We start from the raw sequence: 15,668 nt of genomic DNA, 5'->3' as shown, positions 1-15,668 counted from the left end.
CTCCAACTTAATCGCAGAAGGTTTTCCTGTTGTCAGGGGACTGGCATGTGGCCTCCCTCTCACCAATTAAGTGCGGCCAGCTGCCATGTTTCCCACCAAGATAGGTTGCTTTGGATCTTCACGATGGATCAAATGGGCTTCTTCTGAGCGGTGTTAACTCTCATTCATTTCCTCATTATAGAAGGAAGCAAATCCACAAACTATTGTTGTGTATGTAGCATGCAACCTAAAGCTGGTAAGATTTGGCTCCTCTATTAAGACACTGAACTAGCTTCTGATACACAGCAGATTGATTCAGAAAACAGACTTTCTGGAGACTGACAAAGACAGTTGGTGAATTTATTCTGGTCTTCAGCCCATTGCAGAGAACCTCAAACAGAATATTCATTCATGAGAACATAAATAGTGCAGTTATTTTATCAGTTGTATTCACAAAACCACATTAAATAATCATCTATCTCATGCTCCATTCATATCTCTTTTCCAGTACAAGTGCATTTGAAGTCAGAGATTTAACGGTACCACTAAGAATTTATTCCGGATTTTTTAACAAGAAGATAAAAAAGACTCACTGTGGAATGAACAGATGACGTGGTGGACGCAAGTGAAAGCACTGAGCCGTGAACTGCAAAATAGATTTTCAAATCAAGGTAAGTAATTGTTGCATTAGAATATGTTCGCAGCTACAAAATAGAAACATCCACATTCCCTGTTTACCTGGGTGCATGTTGCAATGCTAAAAATGCAATCACACTTCTCAAAGACAATCCTGTTCCCAGCACATTGTGAAAAGTTACTGAATCTTCCAGATTACAAACAAGTTACATCATCAGCTCTTTCGTGGATGAATGCATGGTTTTCATGACAGATATTTTCTGATTGTTTCTTTCATTGAAACACTGCTCAGCACTGTCATGATATTCAGATAAACATCATGGTGCAAACACACATACACACTGATGGACAGATCAACGGACCAATCAACACACACGCAACATCACAGCCAATCACAAGCAAGGGCACACACACTATAAAACGGGGAACACCACAGTTCCCGCTGATTCCAGCAGGAGACAGCTCAGGGCACAGAGCTCACAGCAAGCCACTCAGACATACACCATGTGCTGAGTGCCTCTCCAAGATAGTGTTAGGGCTGGGTCCACAGGTTAGAGGGTAAAATACGAACCACAGTAACAAGTTTACAGATATTGTTATTGATAGTAATAAAACAGAGTTGTACCATCTGCAACCGTGTTGGTTCGTCTGTGTAGCAGAGCACCCAACACGACAAGCATCTCACGGAGTCTCCCTGCTGGGAAAGTGTTTGTTCGGCATTTACTCATGAGTGCTTTCAATGCATGTCTTGACTGATTAAAGTTCAAATTTAGAGGCATGAAATGGGCGTCAGTATTTCCATCCCCGCAGCCCCCACCACCACCCGTCCTCCCACCTCCCACACACCCATCTCCAAGAGGAAAGGTGGCCCAGTGAAGAATTGAAGTTGAAGAAATGCTAGTTTAACAGAGGAATATGTTCCTCAGCAGCATGAACCTTGATGTAATTGGATAAGAGATGACAGTTATTGCATCATTAACACAAGCGTAAATTGATCGAGGCAATTATAATTAAAATGGTCGAAGATGTCTACTGATTTGCAATGACAATACTGCAATATGACTACTTCAGGCTGCAATCTTCCACTGAAAACTGAGAGCTCACAATTTATTGTGCTTGGGCGGCATGGTGGCGCAGTGGCTAGCATTGCTGCCTCACAACGCCAGCCCCGAGTCACTGTCTGTGTGGAGTTTGCACATTCTCCCAGTGTCTGCGCGGGTCTCATCCTTAAAGCCCAAAGATGTTCAGGGTAAGTGGATTGGCCATGCTAAATTGGCCCTTAATTGGAAAAAATAATCGGGTACTCTAAATTTTTTTATTTTTTTAAATAATTTTGCTGAAAACAATATTATGCTGTAAAAATAAACAGAACCGGCAAAAATGTTTTGAAGGAAAGACTAAGTTAAAATGTAATACTTACTGCACTAAATGTGTAAACTAAAATCACAATGGAAAGCTAGAAGAACGCTGTCCACATGCTGTGCACCATGTTGCATCCTCAGAGTATCCAAAACACTTTATACATGTTTGATGGATACAAAGATACAACTCAGCACAGAGAAATGTAGAAATCTATTTTGGGAGGCAAAACAACAATTGCACATGGTTGGAAAGATGATAAAGACTGTGGATCAAGAGAGACATCAAGGAGTACGGGCAGCACGGTAGCACAGTTGCTTCACAGCTCCAGGGTCCCAGATTCGATTCCAGGCTTGGGTCACTGTCTGTGCGGAGTCTGCACTTTCTCCCCATGTCAGCGTGGGTTTCCTCCGGGTGCTCCGGTTTCCTCCCATTGTCCAAAGATGTGCAGGTTAGCTGGATTGGCCGTGCTAAATTGCTCTTAGTGTCCAAAAAGGTTAGGTGGGGTTACTGGGTTGCGGGGATTGGGTGGAGGCATGGGCTTAAGTAGGCTGCTCTTTCCAAGGGCCAGTGCAGACTCGATGGGCCTAATGGCCTCCTTCTGCACTGTAAATTTTATGATTCTATAAGTACAAATGCAATATTCCCCCAAAGTATAATTGCAGAATCAAGTCACATAAAAGGCCAATGGCATTCTGAGTATTATAAATCCTGGGCGGGATTCTCCGCCGGCGGGATTCACCGTTTTGCCGGCGCCCGGGGGTTTCCCGACGGCAATGGGAAACCTGACGGTAATGGAGAATTCCGCCGGCGGGCCGAGGCAGCAAAGTGGCATGGGGGGGGGGGGGGGGGGGGGGGGGCGGGAGAATCCAGCCCCCTTACTTTGGGCTGGATGTTTAAAATTAATTAATGGGGTTGTAGACATTGGTGGCTGCGCCAGCATTTACTGCCCATCCCTAATTGCTCTCGGGAAGGTGGTGGTGAGCTGCCTTCTTGAATCACTGCAGTCCATGTGGTGTAGACGCCAGCGATGTTGTTCGAGAGGAAATTCAAGCATTTTGCCCAAGCAACAGTGAAGAACCAGCGTCAGTTCCATGGGAGAGGCCTGAGAAAATTAACTATGTCTCAGACACTGGGTTGGAGAATCGCCGGGGGCGGCGTGAATCCCGCCCTGCCGCTCCGACGGCGGTTGCCGAATTCTCCGGCGCCGTTTTTTTTGGCACGGGCGAGTATCACGTCACGCCGGTCGGGGGCCGTTGGCAGTGCCCCCCCTGGTGATTCTCCGTGCCCCGATGGGCCGAGCCAGGTGCAGAAGAGATTTACCAGGATGTTGCCTGGTATGGAGGGCATTAGCTATGAGGAGAGGTTGAATAAACTTGATTTGTTCTCACTAGAACGAAGGAGGTTGAGGGGTGACCTAATAGAGGTCTACAAAATTATGAGGGGCATTGACAGAGTGGATAGTCAGAGACTTTTTCCCAGGGTAGAGGGGTCAATTACTAGGGGACATAGGTTTAAGGTGCGAGGGGCAAGGTTTAGAGGAGATGTACGAGGCAAGTATTTTTACACAGAGGGTAGTGGGTGCCTGGAACACGCTGCCGAGGAGATGGTAGAAGCAGGGACGATAGTGACGTTTAAGGGGCATCTTGACAAATACATGAATAGGATGGGAATAGAGGGATACAGACCCCGGATGTGTAGAAGATTTTAGTTTAGACGGGCAGCATGGTCGGCGCAGGCTTGGAGGGCCGAAGGGCCTGGTCCTGTGCTGTACATTTCTTTGTTCTTTGTTCTTTGAGCGGCCGCCCGTTTTCGGCCAGTCCCACCGGCATGAAATACACAAGGTCCATACCGGCGGGACCTGGCTCTGAGGGAGGTTAGCAGGATCCTCTGGGGGGTGCGGGGGAGGGGGGGGGGGCACAGTGGCCTGGCCCGCATTCGTGGCCCCGGATCTGCGAGCAGGCCTGTGCCATGGGTACACTCATTCCCTCCGTGCCGGCCTCTGTAAAGCTCCGCCATGGCCAGCGCAAAGAAACCTCCTGCGCATGCGCAGGGATCACGGCAGCGGTTCTGCGCATGCGCCAGATCACGCTGGCGCTCCCGCGCATGCGCCAACTTGCGCCGGCCGGCAGAGGCCCTTCGGCGCCAGTTGACATGGCGCCAACCACTCCAGCGCCGGCCTAGCCCCCGACAGTGCGGAGGATTCTGCAACTTCCGGGCGGCCCGATGCCGGAGTGGTTCACGCCACTCTTTGGCGCCGGTACGGTTCGCCCACCGGTTGGGGGAGAATCCCGGCCTGAGTGTCTGTTAGGCTGTTGGAAAATCCAACCGGGTTCCCTGGGTGGCCTTACGGAGGCATGGGAAATCCCTGAGCTACCAATAGATTCCAGTGGGCCCAGGGATGAATGCTTTTAATTGGTTCATAAATGAGCCTATTTGGCATCTTGCTGTGAGTGGGCAAGTTTTCCCCATGGGCCCCTTCCTGTCTATGACTTAATCGCTAGGCTCCACCATTTAAATGCTGAAACTATAGTTTAAACCAGAAATGATAAGTCACTGCTACTCAGAAATTGCCTTATTAAGCTGATGTGTATTAATATAAAACATTCAGACCTACTGTGGTTTGTGATGGAAAATATGTTAATCCCCGGATTAGTTTGAATAAATATTGAGGAGGGGGATACAAAGGAAGATTTAACATAAGGCTTTGATTTTTTTTTTTAAAATAGGATTTTTGTTAACGTATTACACCGCAGTTATATATTTAAAGCTACTAACACCGTTTAAACATATATTGCAGTTTAGACATGTACTGGGAATGGTGAGGACCCCAAATTCATCTTCAACTCCCCTTCCATAGCACCACAGGTCTCTCTGGGACTTGCTGCAGTCCCAGCAGTAGCCACTGCGCTTGGTGGCACTGCTGAGATCAGCCATCTGATTGACGAGCAGCCCCCAGAGGTGGGACTTCCTCCCAGATGGGGGTAAAAAGCCCACCTCGAGCCAATTAATATCCGATAGCCGTTGAAGGGTTGTGAGTTGAGCTGGCCAAGTTGTCAGCGTAAAAATCAGCCCTCAGTTGCCCTCTGCTTCAGCACTCTCCATTCTCATAGACATTTCTTAGTTATCTGCAGACTCACTTTTGTTAACCTTTCTTAGGCTGTGCAACCATTTTAACTGCTTCTATAAAATCTGAAACATTAATCAAAGACAAATAAAGTAAAAGAAACCCACAGCAAGTAACTAGGCATAAGAATAGAAGTAAATTGGTTACCCAATTTTCCTGCAATAGCAGCTGAATCAGTCTTTTTCACAAATGATATATTGTTAGAGGCAGGATTACCATCTTAACTACATGACAGACTTAGGAAAGCTTTAGGACAGCATGTAAAACGAAGGGCATAATTTGATCTGACACATGGGAGCAAGCATGCAGGCGGGAGTATCCGTACAATTGGGAGGCAAGGCAGGAAGCAGATTGCCCATTGTCTTTCGGTTTCCATCAGATAAGGTCAAGGTCAGCCTTCCTGACCTCAGGCCAATTGAGTCCCGTAAGTCATCAATTAAAGGTCACTTAAGGGCCTCATGCTGCCACTGGGCGAAGAAAGGAAGGGCACTCCATCATGTGGGGATGTCACCCAATAAAAGCTGCCAGCCTCCTTGTGCATTGGTGTGAAGGGATTGAGAGAGTGTCCTCGTGATTGGACAACCAGCGGCTCACAGAGGGACCCCACAGCAGCAAACGCTGTTCCCACTGAGACAACAGCACAACCCTCAACAATCATGCCATTCCCCTGCCTCTTGATGGAGCCTGCCTGCCTGAGGGGCCCTGGAGATCCCAATTCCACCACCCCATGCCTGGGGCCTGAGGCCTCTTCCATCTTGCTGTTCCCAGCCGGTTGTAGTTTCAGCAGTGGCCACCTCACCAGGTGTGACTGCAGAGTTGCATAATCGTCAATTGGCCTGCAGCTCTTAGTAGAGTGAGACCCATCCTTACAGGGATGGGAGTTAATTGCCTGATGGGCAGAAAACAACACCAGGGCTCCTGGAAATGGCTGCGGCGGGGTAACCCCTGAATTTATGGCTCACAATTGGAGCCCACGGCCGCAATCATTAATTTCAGTCCGAAATGATTGAGGCAGATATAACTTCAAATGTCAGAGGTTTTAGTAAAACACCAGTGAGGAACATTTTCAAAACAGGCTGAAGGTATCTAGCACTAATTGCAGGTCTTCTATAATTCTGCTTGGATGCTTCTACAGGTTTCAAATTCTAGTGTGTAGGGACACCAACTATTTTTAACAAGAGATAGTTTCACCCATCCAGTGTGGCTACAGCTGAAAAATAAATCTCAGTACATATTGAGTAATGAGCTAATAAGTCAACAATTGAAGAAAAATATTGCAATCAAGTGAGACTGTCAGAATCGGCCTACCTCTGGGATCCCTAAGCAGTGAGTCTGAGGCCCCTGTTTGATTACCTATGCTCCACAGATACATTAACAATGTAACTGCACAGCAATGAAGTGCATATATTTAGCCTCAGACAACAGCGCCTGCTTTTGCTAACGAGTCCTTCGCAGTTTATCGCTGCAGAAAGACCTCCGCTGCGTTCTCCATCTGTTCCTGATGAATACTACAGAATTCCACAGGCCGGGGGAACAAAAACCTGTGAAAGAATAATTTCAAAACTTGGATATAAATAGCCTTTGCTGATAATGTTAATTGTAGCCTCAAGGTTGACAGTCTTGCTGTTATCTGCTCAGAGCTGGTGGGCTGGTAATTTCCCACCGGGAGTTTTGAGTTTGTACGTTGCATTGGGAACCTAAAAAAACAAAATTCTAAACCAGGAAATCGATATAAAAATAACAGGCAAGTGAATAATTCACACTAATTACCTGAATGTGTTCCGGACAACTTTGTGAACACAGCTCCAGTGGACTGGAGCCAGGTAAAGGAAAGAAAATGAATAGAAAATAGATAAAAAGTGATGGCACAGAAGGAAACTTTAGCGAAAATGCATTGCACAAATAAATTAAACAGGGCATGAAATGGAAAAGAAAGCAAAAAATTTTCCTGAAAAAGAACGGCTAGGGACCCCCCTTACTCCCACAATAATGCTCCCCCTGTACTTTTGCCCTCAGGAAATGTGAGGTCACCATATTGCTATGGCTCTTTTGTTGCCATTAGAGATAAGAGGACTGGAGCAGAGTCACTCCTTTGATTAAATGGACCCAAGAACCTGGGTGTTCCAGTGATGAACTATTGTTTTCTTTCTAAATGTTTTCTACTGAAAATCTTTCAAGAGTATAAGGAAACTTCTCCTTGGTAATGTTAAATAGATCTTCTTTACGTGAACACGCTGGGAGAAGTACAATGCAAATCTGCCTGCCGAGACAAGGCACTTTGCTACACAAAGTACTCAAGCTGTGTTAACTGTCTGGGCCAGAACTCATGCAATTACTCATTAGGGGACGTGCCGCTCTAAACATCCATCCAAAATGGGGTGCGTGTCAACAGCATAATGGTAACCAGGTTACTTTGAACAGCAGCAACTCCTTGATCCTCAACATGATACTCTTGTTAAATTATTTTGTCAGTTCTTTGAAGCAACAGTAGTTTGAAACACCTGATGACATTTTTAATATTCCACTGGGTTAGAAATATTGACTGGGATTTTTTGGACACGGTAGGGGTTCTGTCACCGGGGTTGGAAATGGGAAGAACCCCACTTCAGTGGGTGGCAAGATCTGGACTATATTTTATGGGAGGCTGTCAATCAGGCAGCTCCTGGTGGGCCTGCCAACCTATTAAGGTTGAAAGGCCTCATTTTTGAGCTGTCAGCACAAACAGAGGGCCGGTAGTTCAGCAGTGCCATGGGGAGCAGTGGGGCAGCACCTGGATGAAAATCATTGATAGATTTGCAGCCTCACAATCAGGTATGTGGGGTTGGAGGATGCCAGGTCTGGTGGGGTGAGGGTCACTAAGTGTAGGAGATGCTGATGTTGCGGGTGCGGCTACTCCCGCAAGTGGCTCCCTTGGTAGGTCAAACAGTATTGAAACAGGAGGGTGCTTCCCTCTCAGGAGCCCACTGGAAAGTTGCCATTGTTTACCTGTCTGTCTCCCCACACAGAGGGTCACCTCCAACCCTCTGTCATCCACCACCACTAGTAAAATAACAGTTTAGCCTGGAGGAGACCCTCAATTGACTACTTAGGGGACTCAATTTGGTTTCAGGTGAGCAGGCCCTTTGTCGCCTTTCCAACTCTGACCCCATCCTAAGGGTCCAGGAAATCCTGGCCATTCACTGGGTGTTACGAATGATCGAAAATATTTAATAGTAGTCAGAAAGGTTAGTGTCAGGTGTTTCACATATTAATGCATATAACTAATGTACACACTGGTTATTGGTCAGGAAGCACGTTGGGATACTCTGAGGTCATGAGAACGATTAAACAAATGTAGGCTTGGCTTTCTTTCTTATTAGGTTTGATTATGACAGGGGGACGGTTTAGCTCAGTGGGCTGGACAGCTGGTTCGTGATGCAGAGCGAGGCCGACAGCGCTGAGGTTATTCGCGAAGGTCATGCTTTCTCAACCTTGCCCCTCGCCTGAGGTGTGGTGATCCTTAGGTTGAATCACCACCAATCATCCCCCCCCCCCTCAAAGGGGAAAGCAGCCCATGTTCATCTGGGACTATGGCTACTTTACTTTTACTCACAAGTTCAATGCGCTTTTTAAGGAGGAATATGGAGAAACAGTATAAAATGAGGGTACAACTCTAAAGAGAGTGCAAGAGGGAGGGGAGTATACATGTAGAAATATGGCCATCGAATACAAAAGCAAAGAGATTATGTTGAACTTGGATAAGTCACTAGTTTGGCCTCAGCTGAAGTACTGCATCGATTTCTGGGCACCACACTTTAGTAAAGATGTGAAGGCACTGGGTGAGTGCAGAAAAGATTCATAAGAATGGTTCCAAGATGAGGATCTTTGGCTTTGAAGATGGATTGGAGATGCGGGGACTGTTTTCCTCGGAGATGAGAAGGCTGAGAGGAAATCTGATAGAGGTATTCAAAATCATGAGGGTTCTGGACAGAGTAGAGAGGGAGAAAATGTTCCCACTCGTAGAAGGACCAAGAATTAGAGGGCACAGATTTAAAGCAATTAGCAAATGAAGCAAAACGACATGAGGATAAAGATGTTCATGCAGCGAATGGTTGGGGTCTGGAATGCACTGGCCGAGAGTGCGGTGGAGGTAGGTTCAATTGAGGCATTGAAAGGCAAATTGGACTGTAATCTGCAGAAGAAGAATGTGCAGTGTTACAGGGTAAGGGTGGGAGAAAGGAACCAGGTGATTTGCTCATTTAGGGAGCTGGTGCAGACTTGATGGGCTGAATGGCTTCCTTTCGGTGCTGTAACAATTCTGTGATTTGTTTGCGCATTTGTTTCAAGATTTACCTTCAAACTGATAACTGTTCAAGCTGCTGAATGATCCTGCAACATCAAATAACAGAAAAATTATTCACATAATATTTGTCGAAAGTGAAAACATTTATTCTTACCATCATCCACAGGATCCCTAAATGAACCAGAGCGGATCATCCCTTTTGGTCTTTCTGCCAAAGAAACCGTGCTCCCCATCTGTAAGCTTCCATACAAGTCGAAAGAGGAATCGTGAGTCGGAATGCTGTTTGAGCGCATCATTTTTGGAGTGGGGCTGCTGAGCTGGGATACTGCAGTGGGGCTTGCTGTAAATAAAGCAATAAAATTAGATTCAGCTGAACAGCACCTTTCAAAGTGAAAACAGAAATAAGTCTTTCGGTGGATTTTCTTTGTAAGAAAATAATTCTTTTAAAAGATTTTTTAGTGGGGCGGCACGGTCGCACAGTGGTTAGCACTGCTGCCTGCGGCCTGAGGAGCCAAGTTCAATCCCGGCCCCGGGTCACTGTCCATGTGGAATTTGCACATTCTCCCCGTGTCTGCATGGGTTTCACCCCCACAACCCAAAGATGTGCATGGTAGGTGGATTGGCCATGCTAAACTGCCCCTTAATTGGAAAATAAGAATTGGGTTTATAACATTTACTAAACAGAAGACTTATTAGTTTGTTTTCTGCCTGGACAGCATTTCTCATTGATCCGAATCTCATTTGCGTAGCCAGATCAGATGTAACTCGAACAGTATTGTTATTGTTACGTATATGTTACGTGAAAGATTTGTACAGAAACAATTACAGATGCAGCTTTCAACTTTTACTGTCACTGACAGTACACTTGGATTTGGCTGGTTTAGTTCAGTTGGCTAGGCAGCTGGTTCGTGACGCAGAGCAAGGCCAACAGGGCAGGTTCAATTCCCATACCGGCGGAGATTATTCATGATGCCCAGCCTTCTCAACCTTGCCCCTCGTGTGGTGATCCTCAAGTTAAATTACCACCAGTCAACTCTCCCCCTCAAAGGAGAAAGCAGCCTATGGTCATCTGGGACGATGGTGACTTTACATTGTTTGAGGGTTACATGTCAGAGAAGTGGTAAATGAGCAACACCTATCTACACAAAATAACTTTCCTATCAGGTTCTTGAGGTACCCACAAAGACGAAAGACAGTTATTGATGGTGGACCTGAATAAAAAAAAGCTCTGTTAAAAATACATCAAGTAACATTTACAAAATTGTATTCTTAGCCAATTTAAAGGCATGCAGGCTTTAATGAGCTGAGAAGGCTTTTCAGTGTATTACATCCACTGCCACTGTCACATTGATGAGCACTTTGAAACCACTTTGGCATTAAAGCAGCAATGTTACAATGAATAATGACTGCATAATGAATCTGTTCTTACTGCAACTAACAAGAATTAAGATGTTCATTTCGCAGTTTGCATCTTACATCCGGTGGAAACATCATTTGGTGATATGGAAACGGCTGCATTTGGCCATAGATGCAGCAATTCGAAATGTTTTTAAAAATATTTAATTTTGTCAACTCACAAAGTGAAACAAATAAGATTTTTCACTATTCTTACACCCCAAAAGTACATCAAGTCGCACTTTCAAATTTACTAATTCTATCACACCAATTAATGATGAAAGAATCTCTACTTCTTGGGCTTTTGGTGCAGATGCATGTTATTCTGGTGTAAGGTGAAAGATTTGTGAACAAGTATTGGATGTAGCTAATACAAGTCTTCTTTTCCAGATGGCAGCTGTTATTGGGCATTCATTCTGAGAATGCCAGATCTTTTATATACTGACTGCTCGTTTACTGCAAAGTCCATGAAAAAGAGCCCATTGTCATGTCCCACAGTCAATGAGCCCTCTGGTTTAAAATAACCATTAATTCCAGCATCACCTCATCATGCTGCCAAATAAACAAATCTTAGACTCAAAGCAAAGTCAGATTCTGATTTTCACAAGTACTGTTTCCACAAAATAAATTAACTGTTAACGTGCAGGAAAATCTGGGGAATTCCAAACTGCGCAGGCCAGCTATTGTTAGGGTTTATAAGAATAATAATCTTTATTGTCACAAGTAGGCTTACATTAACACTGCAATTAAGTTGCTGTAAAAAGCCCCTAGTCGCCACATTCTAGCGCCTGTTCGGGTACACAGAGGGAGAATTCAGAATGTCCAAATTACCTAATTTAATACACAGACAGATGTTAGAGCAAGAGGTGCTCCAGTAATAAAGTCTCTTATTAAGGACAACCCTGATTTAGACATATATTGTATAGCAACTCTCAAAACAATATTTGATGTTAAGGAAATAAGCTTGTACACATATCATAGAAAAGCTATTTGAAAATGAAAATCGCTTATTGTCACAAGTAGGCTTCAATGAAGTTACTGTGAAAAGCCCCTAGTCGCCACATTCTGGCGCCTGTTCGGGGAGGCTGGTACGGGAATTTGTTGTTCATATTTGTTGTTCATATCTGATCTAAGATTATAAAATAACTTTGTTTCTTTCAAAACAATCTCCAACAGAAAAGCAGAATACTGCACATTCTGGAAATCTGAAATTAAAACAAAAAATGTTGGAAATACAATTCAGGTCAGGATGTTGCCTGACCTGCTGCGTATTTCCAGCATTTTTTGCTTTGATTAATGATCTCCGAATTGTGCTTTAATCCTGAAAAGCTCCATTGAAAACTCTAGTTTGTCCCTTCCACGGTTAGGAAAAGGAACATTTATTTTGAGGCCATGCTTGTGATGAAGATGAACACATTCAAAATTTCTGACCAATTCTCTCCCCAAAGGGAGAGAAGGAAACGATGATCCTTTGATCCACTGATATGCCTGGGATCTGCTCTGTATATTGTAAGCAACAGTCGTTCCAGCATTGCAGATCAGCATTTCTTATCATTTCCCAACTGAATAATTGCCCGACGCCAAAACCGTGTTCAGCGAGGGGGCAGCGAATCCCCGATGACGCCAAAATCAGGGTTCCATTGCTTTCGCAACGCTCCAGCCCTTGAAAAGCAGCGTACTCTACGAGTACGGCGTACCACATATCCATGGCCTCAGGCCATTGCCTGAGGCTTGCCCCGCGATGCTCCGTCCCCGACCGGCCGAGTTCCCGACGACGTGGGACTCTCATGGTCTCACCCGTCGTGAATTTAGTCTGGCGGCTGTGGACTTAGCTCGGCGCCGCCAGTCGGGGAGAGCTGATCCGCGGGCACGGGGGGCTTCATTCGGGGCTGGGGGCACTGGGGGCAGTCTGGGCGCAAGAGCGGCCAAAGGGGTGGGGCTATTTTAGCGGTCCGAGTCCGCGGGCTGAGTCCGCCCTCGCTGTGCGCATGCGCACTCATGGACCCAGAAATGCTCAGGGCCGTACCAGCAGCTAGAGCTGGGACCTCTTTGCTGCCGACATGCTAGCCCCCAGCAAAATGGCAAATCGGTGGTCATTTGCGCCAGTTTTCCTGGCGTAAAACACCACTGTTTTCACACCGGCGTGGGGACTTAATCTCCCAAACGGAGAATCCAACCCCATGACTCTGAATGACACGCCTGATTCTCCAACAATGCCTTAATCTAGTCAGCCTCAGTAAGAGTTAGTTCTTTGAATGGTGGGAAGATGGAAAATTATTTATCCAGTAGTTCTTAAAAAATGAAGAATTTGGCAAGTTTTGATTTTTGCTTGACAATGAACAGTACCCGAATTTACTTGATTCAAAATGACGATCGATTTTAAATTACGTGGCAAAATCATGCAAACAAATCAATGAACTGATTTTGTTTGTGACAAGATTATTTTGTGTTCAATTCTGAGGGTATAAATTCTAACCTGTGAATTTTGTATTAAAATGTTACACAAAACAGAAATGAATTTTATATGTAAACAATGTTTCCCCAAAGGCACTTGTATGTGTGACTGCCAGCCACCTGGTTGAATTCATAGAATCTCTGCAATGCAGAAAGAGGCCATTCAGCTCATCGAGTCTGCACCAACCCTCCAAAAGAGCACACTACCTAAGCCTAATCCCCCGTACTATCCCTTTATCCCCACCTGACATTTGGGCACTCAGGGGCAATTTAGCATGGCCAATCAGCCTAACCTGCACATCTTTGGACTGTGGGAGGAAACTGGAGCACCTGGAGGGCACCCATGCAGGCACGGGGATAAAGTGCAAACTCCACACAGAGTCACCTGAGGTTGAAATCGAATCCGGGTCCCTGGCGGTGAGGAAGGAGTGCTAACCACTGTGCCACCGTGCCGTTATTACACAGGCCACTAACACCTGCATCGAGATCAAGTGGAAGGCTTGGAAACCCCAATGAGATAAGCAAAAACAGCTGGAGAGTGTGAAAGAAAAAAGGAGCTGTAATTGGGAGAGGAAGGGCCGGAGTCTCCGCAGCAAGGATTCTCCGTTGCGCCGGCAGCGCACCCGCACCTGGGGATTTCCTGACGGAATTGGGAAACCCTATCGGCCGGCTGGCAGGACAGAGATTCCCGCTGCCGGCACACTGCCAACCTGACAGTGCCAATCTGAGCCAGGGGGCAGTGCCCCTCTCTTCCCAGGGGCTATACTTAAATTTGCACCACAAGAGTGATTCCCATTTTTAAAAAGCAGGTTTGGATATTCAGTGATAGGGCAATAATGTGGCGAAAGGGATTGGTTAGTTACATTCAAATGTATTCAAATACATTTGTTGGCGTGAACCTTGAGATGTAACCAGCGAGGGGCAGAGGAAATCGGCAAAAATTATCTCTGGAGAGAATCGTGTTTCCCAATTATATCCTGATTTTCTGCTAGTGTTGACATTCTCTCTGATGGTGAACGCGGGCTAAAATATGCCCACAGTGTGTGAAAAGAGGTAGAATGGCACATGTGTGGGGAGAGGTAGAATGGGACGTGAGTGAGGGCTGGGATAACGGAATATGTTTGCAGGCAGGGAGACTCATTGAAAGAGGCCCCCGCGGCGATTCTCTGCCGTGAACTCACCCATGGTTCCACCCGGCGGAAGCTCGGAGTGGCAGCTGCGGACTCAGAGGGGCGGGAGGATCCACCACTAGGGGGCGTCTCCAGGATAGCCAGGCTCACGATCGGGGGCCACCGATCGGCGGGCGTGGGCGATCTCGGGGGGGGGGGGGGGGGGGGGGGGGGGGGGGCTATTTTGTCAGAGTCGGCCCGTGGTGTGGGTCCACCATGTTACGCGGGGCTGCCGCCTCAGATGGCCACCGTGCACATGCGCGGACCCCCGGCCGGAAGTGCAGGACCCCGTATCGGCAGGCGGAGCTGCGAGGAGCACTCCGGGGCCCTGCTAGCCCCCTGCAAAACATTGAATCACTCTGGACTTTCTCCAGGAAAGGCCAGAATAATTTGCACCCGTTTTCTCATGGGCGTGGGGACAGAGCCACATGTCAGAGAATTCCGCCCCATGTTTCCAGGCTGTTGGCTCTTCATCAGAGAAAGGGGAAAAATCTGTTAGATAATATTGTACCTGGAAGAGATTGTAACAGAAGTGCAGCAAACTTAAGAACAAGATGGAGTTTGAAAATTCTCCCCGTGTCTGCATGGGTCTCATCCCCACAACCCAAAGATGTGCTGGATAGGTGGATTGGCCACGTTAAATTGCCCCTTAATTGGAAAAAAAAATACTGAAGAACAAGATTCAGATGACCAGGTGCAGGGTGGGGGAGGTGTGTTTTGCATCAAGACAAAAATACAAAGCATATTTAAAAAATGGGTAAATGGAGGAGAAAGGTCACAGTCTATAATTGTTGAACTCAATGTTGAGTCCTGAGGGCTGTAACACTACTAATCGGAAGATGAGATGCTGCTTCTCCAGCTTGCATTGGGCTTCACTGGAACATTGGAACAGGCCAAGGATGGACACGTGGGCATGAGAGCAAGGTGCTGAGTTAAAATAGCAAGCAACAGGAAGATTGCTTGCAGACTGAGTGGAAGTGTTCCGCAAAGCATTCATTCAGTATGTGTTAAGTCTCTACAATGTAGAAGAGACTGCATTGACAGCAGTGAACACAGTAGACCAAATTGAAGGAGGCGCAAATGAAAAACTGCCGAACATAAAATGGTAGCCACGATGTGGAGATGCCGGCGTTGGACTGATTGGACACAGTAAGAAGTCTTACAACACCAGGTTAAAGTCCAACAAGTTTGTTTGGAATCACGAGCTTTCAGAGTGCAGCTCCTTCATGAAGTGATTCCAAATAAACCTGTTGGACTTTAACCTGGT

At 46.2% G+C, this 15,668-nt stretch overlaps 1 protein-coding gene across 8 annotated transcripts in view; it reads right to left on the bottom strand.

The window, feature by feature from the left end:
- LOC140393873 (neuron navigator 1-like) overlaps positions 1–15,668 on the bottom strand; it is a 970,643-nt gene that overhangs the window by 109,713 nt on the left and 845,262 nt on the right. For all 8 annotated transcript variants that reach the window (XM_072480430.1, XM_072480425.1, XM_072480424.1 and 5 more), the window contains 2 exons: positions 9,538–9,723; positions 573–625 (listed from right to left, as the gene is read on the bottom strand). In XM_072480430.1, the coding sequence (XP_072336531.1) occupies positions 573–625; positions 9,538–9,723 (239 nt within the window). The remainder of the gene's footprint in view (positions 1–572; positions 626–9,537; positions 9,724–15,668) is intronic.

Source organism: Scyliorhinus torazame, chromosome 17 (assembly GCF_047496885.1).
Source record: "Scyliorhinus torazame isolate Kashiwa2021f chromosome 17, sScyTor2.1, whole genome shotgun sequence".
Lineage (NCBI taxonomy): Eukaryota > Metazoa > Chordata > Chondrichthyes > Carcharhiniformes > Scyliorhinidae > Scyliorhinus > Scyliorhinus torazame.
The sequence above is the reverse complement of the archived record's forward strand: the minus strand, read 5'-3'. Positions and strand labels throughout refer to the sequence as shown.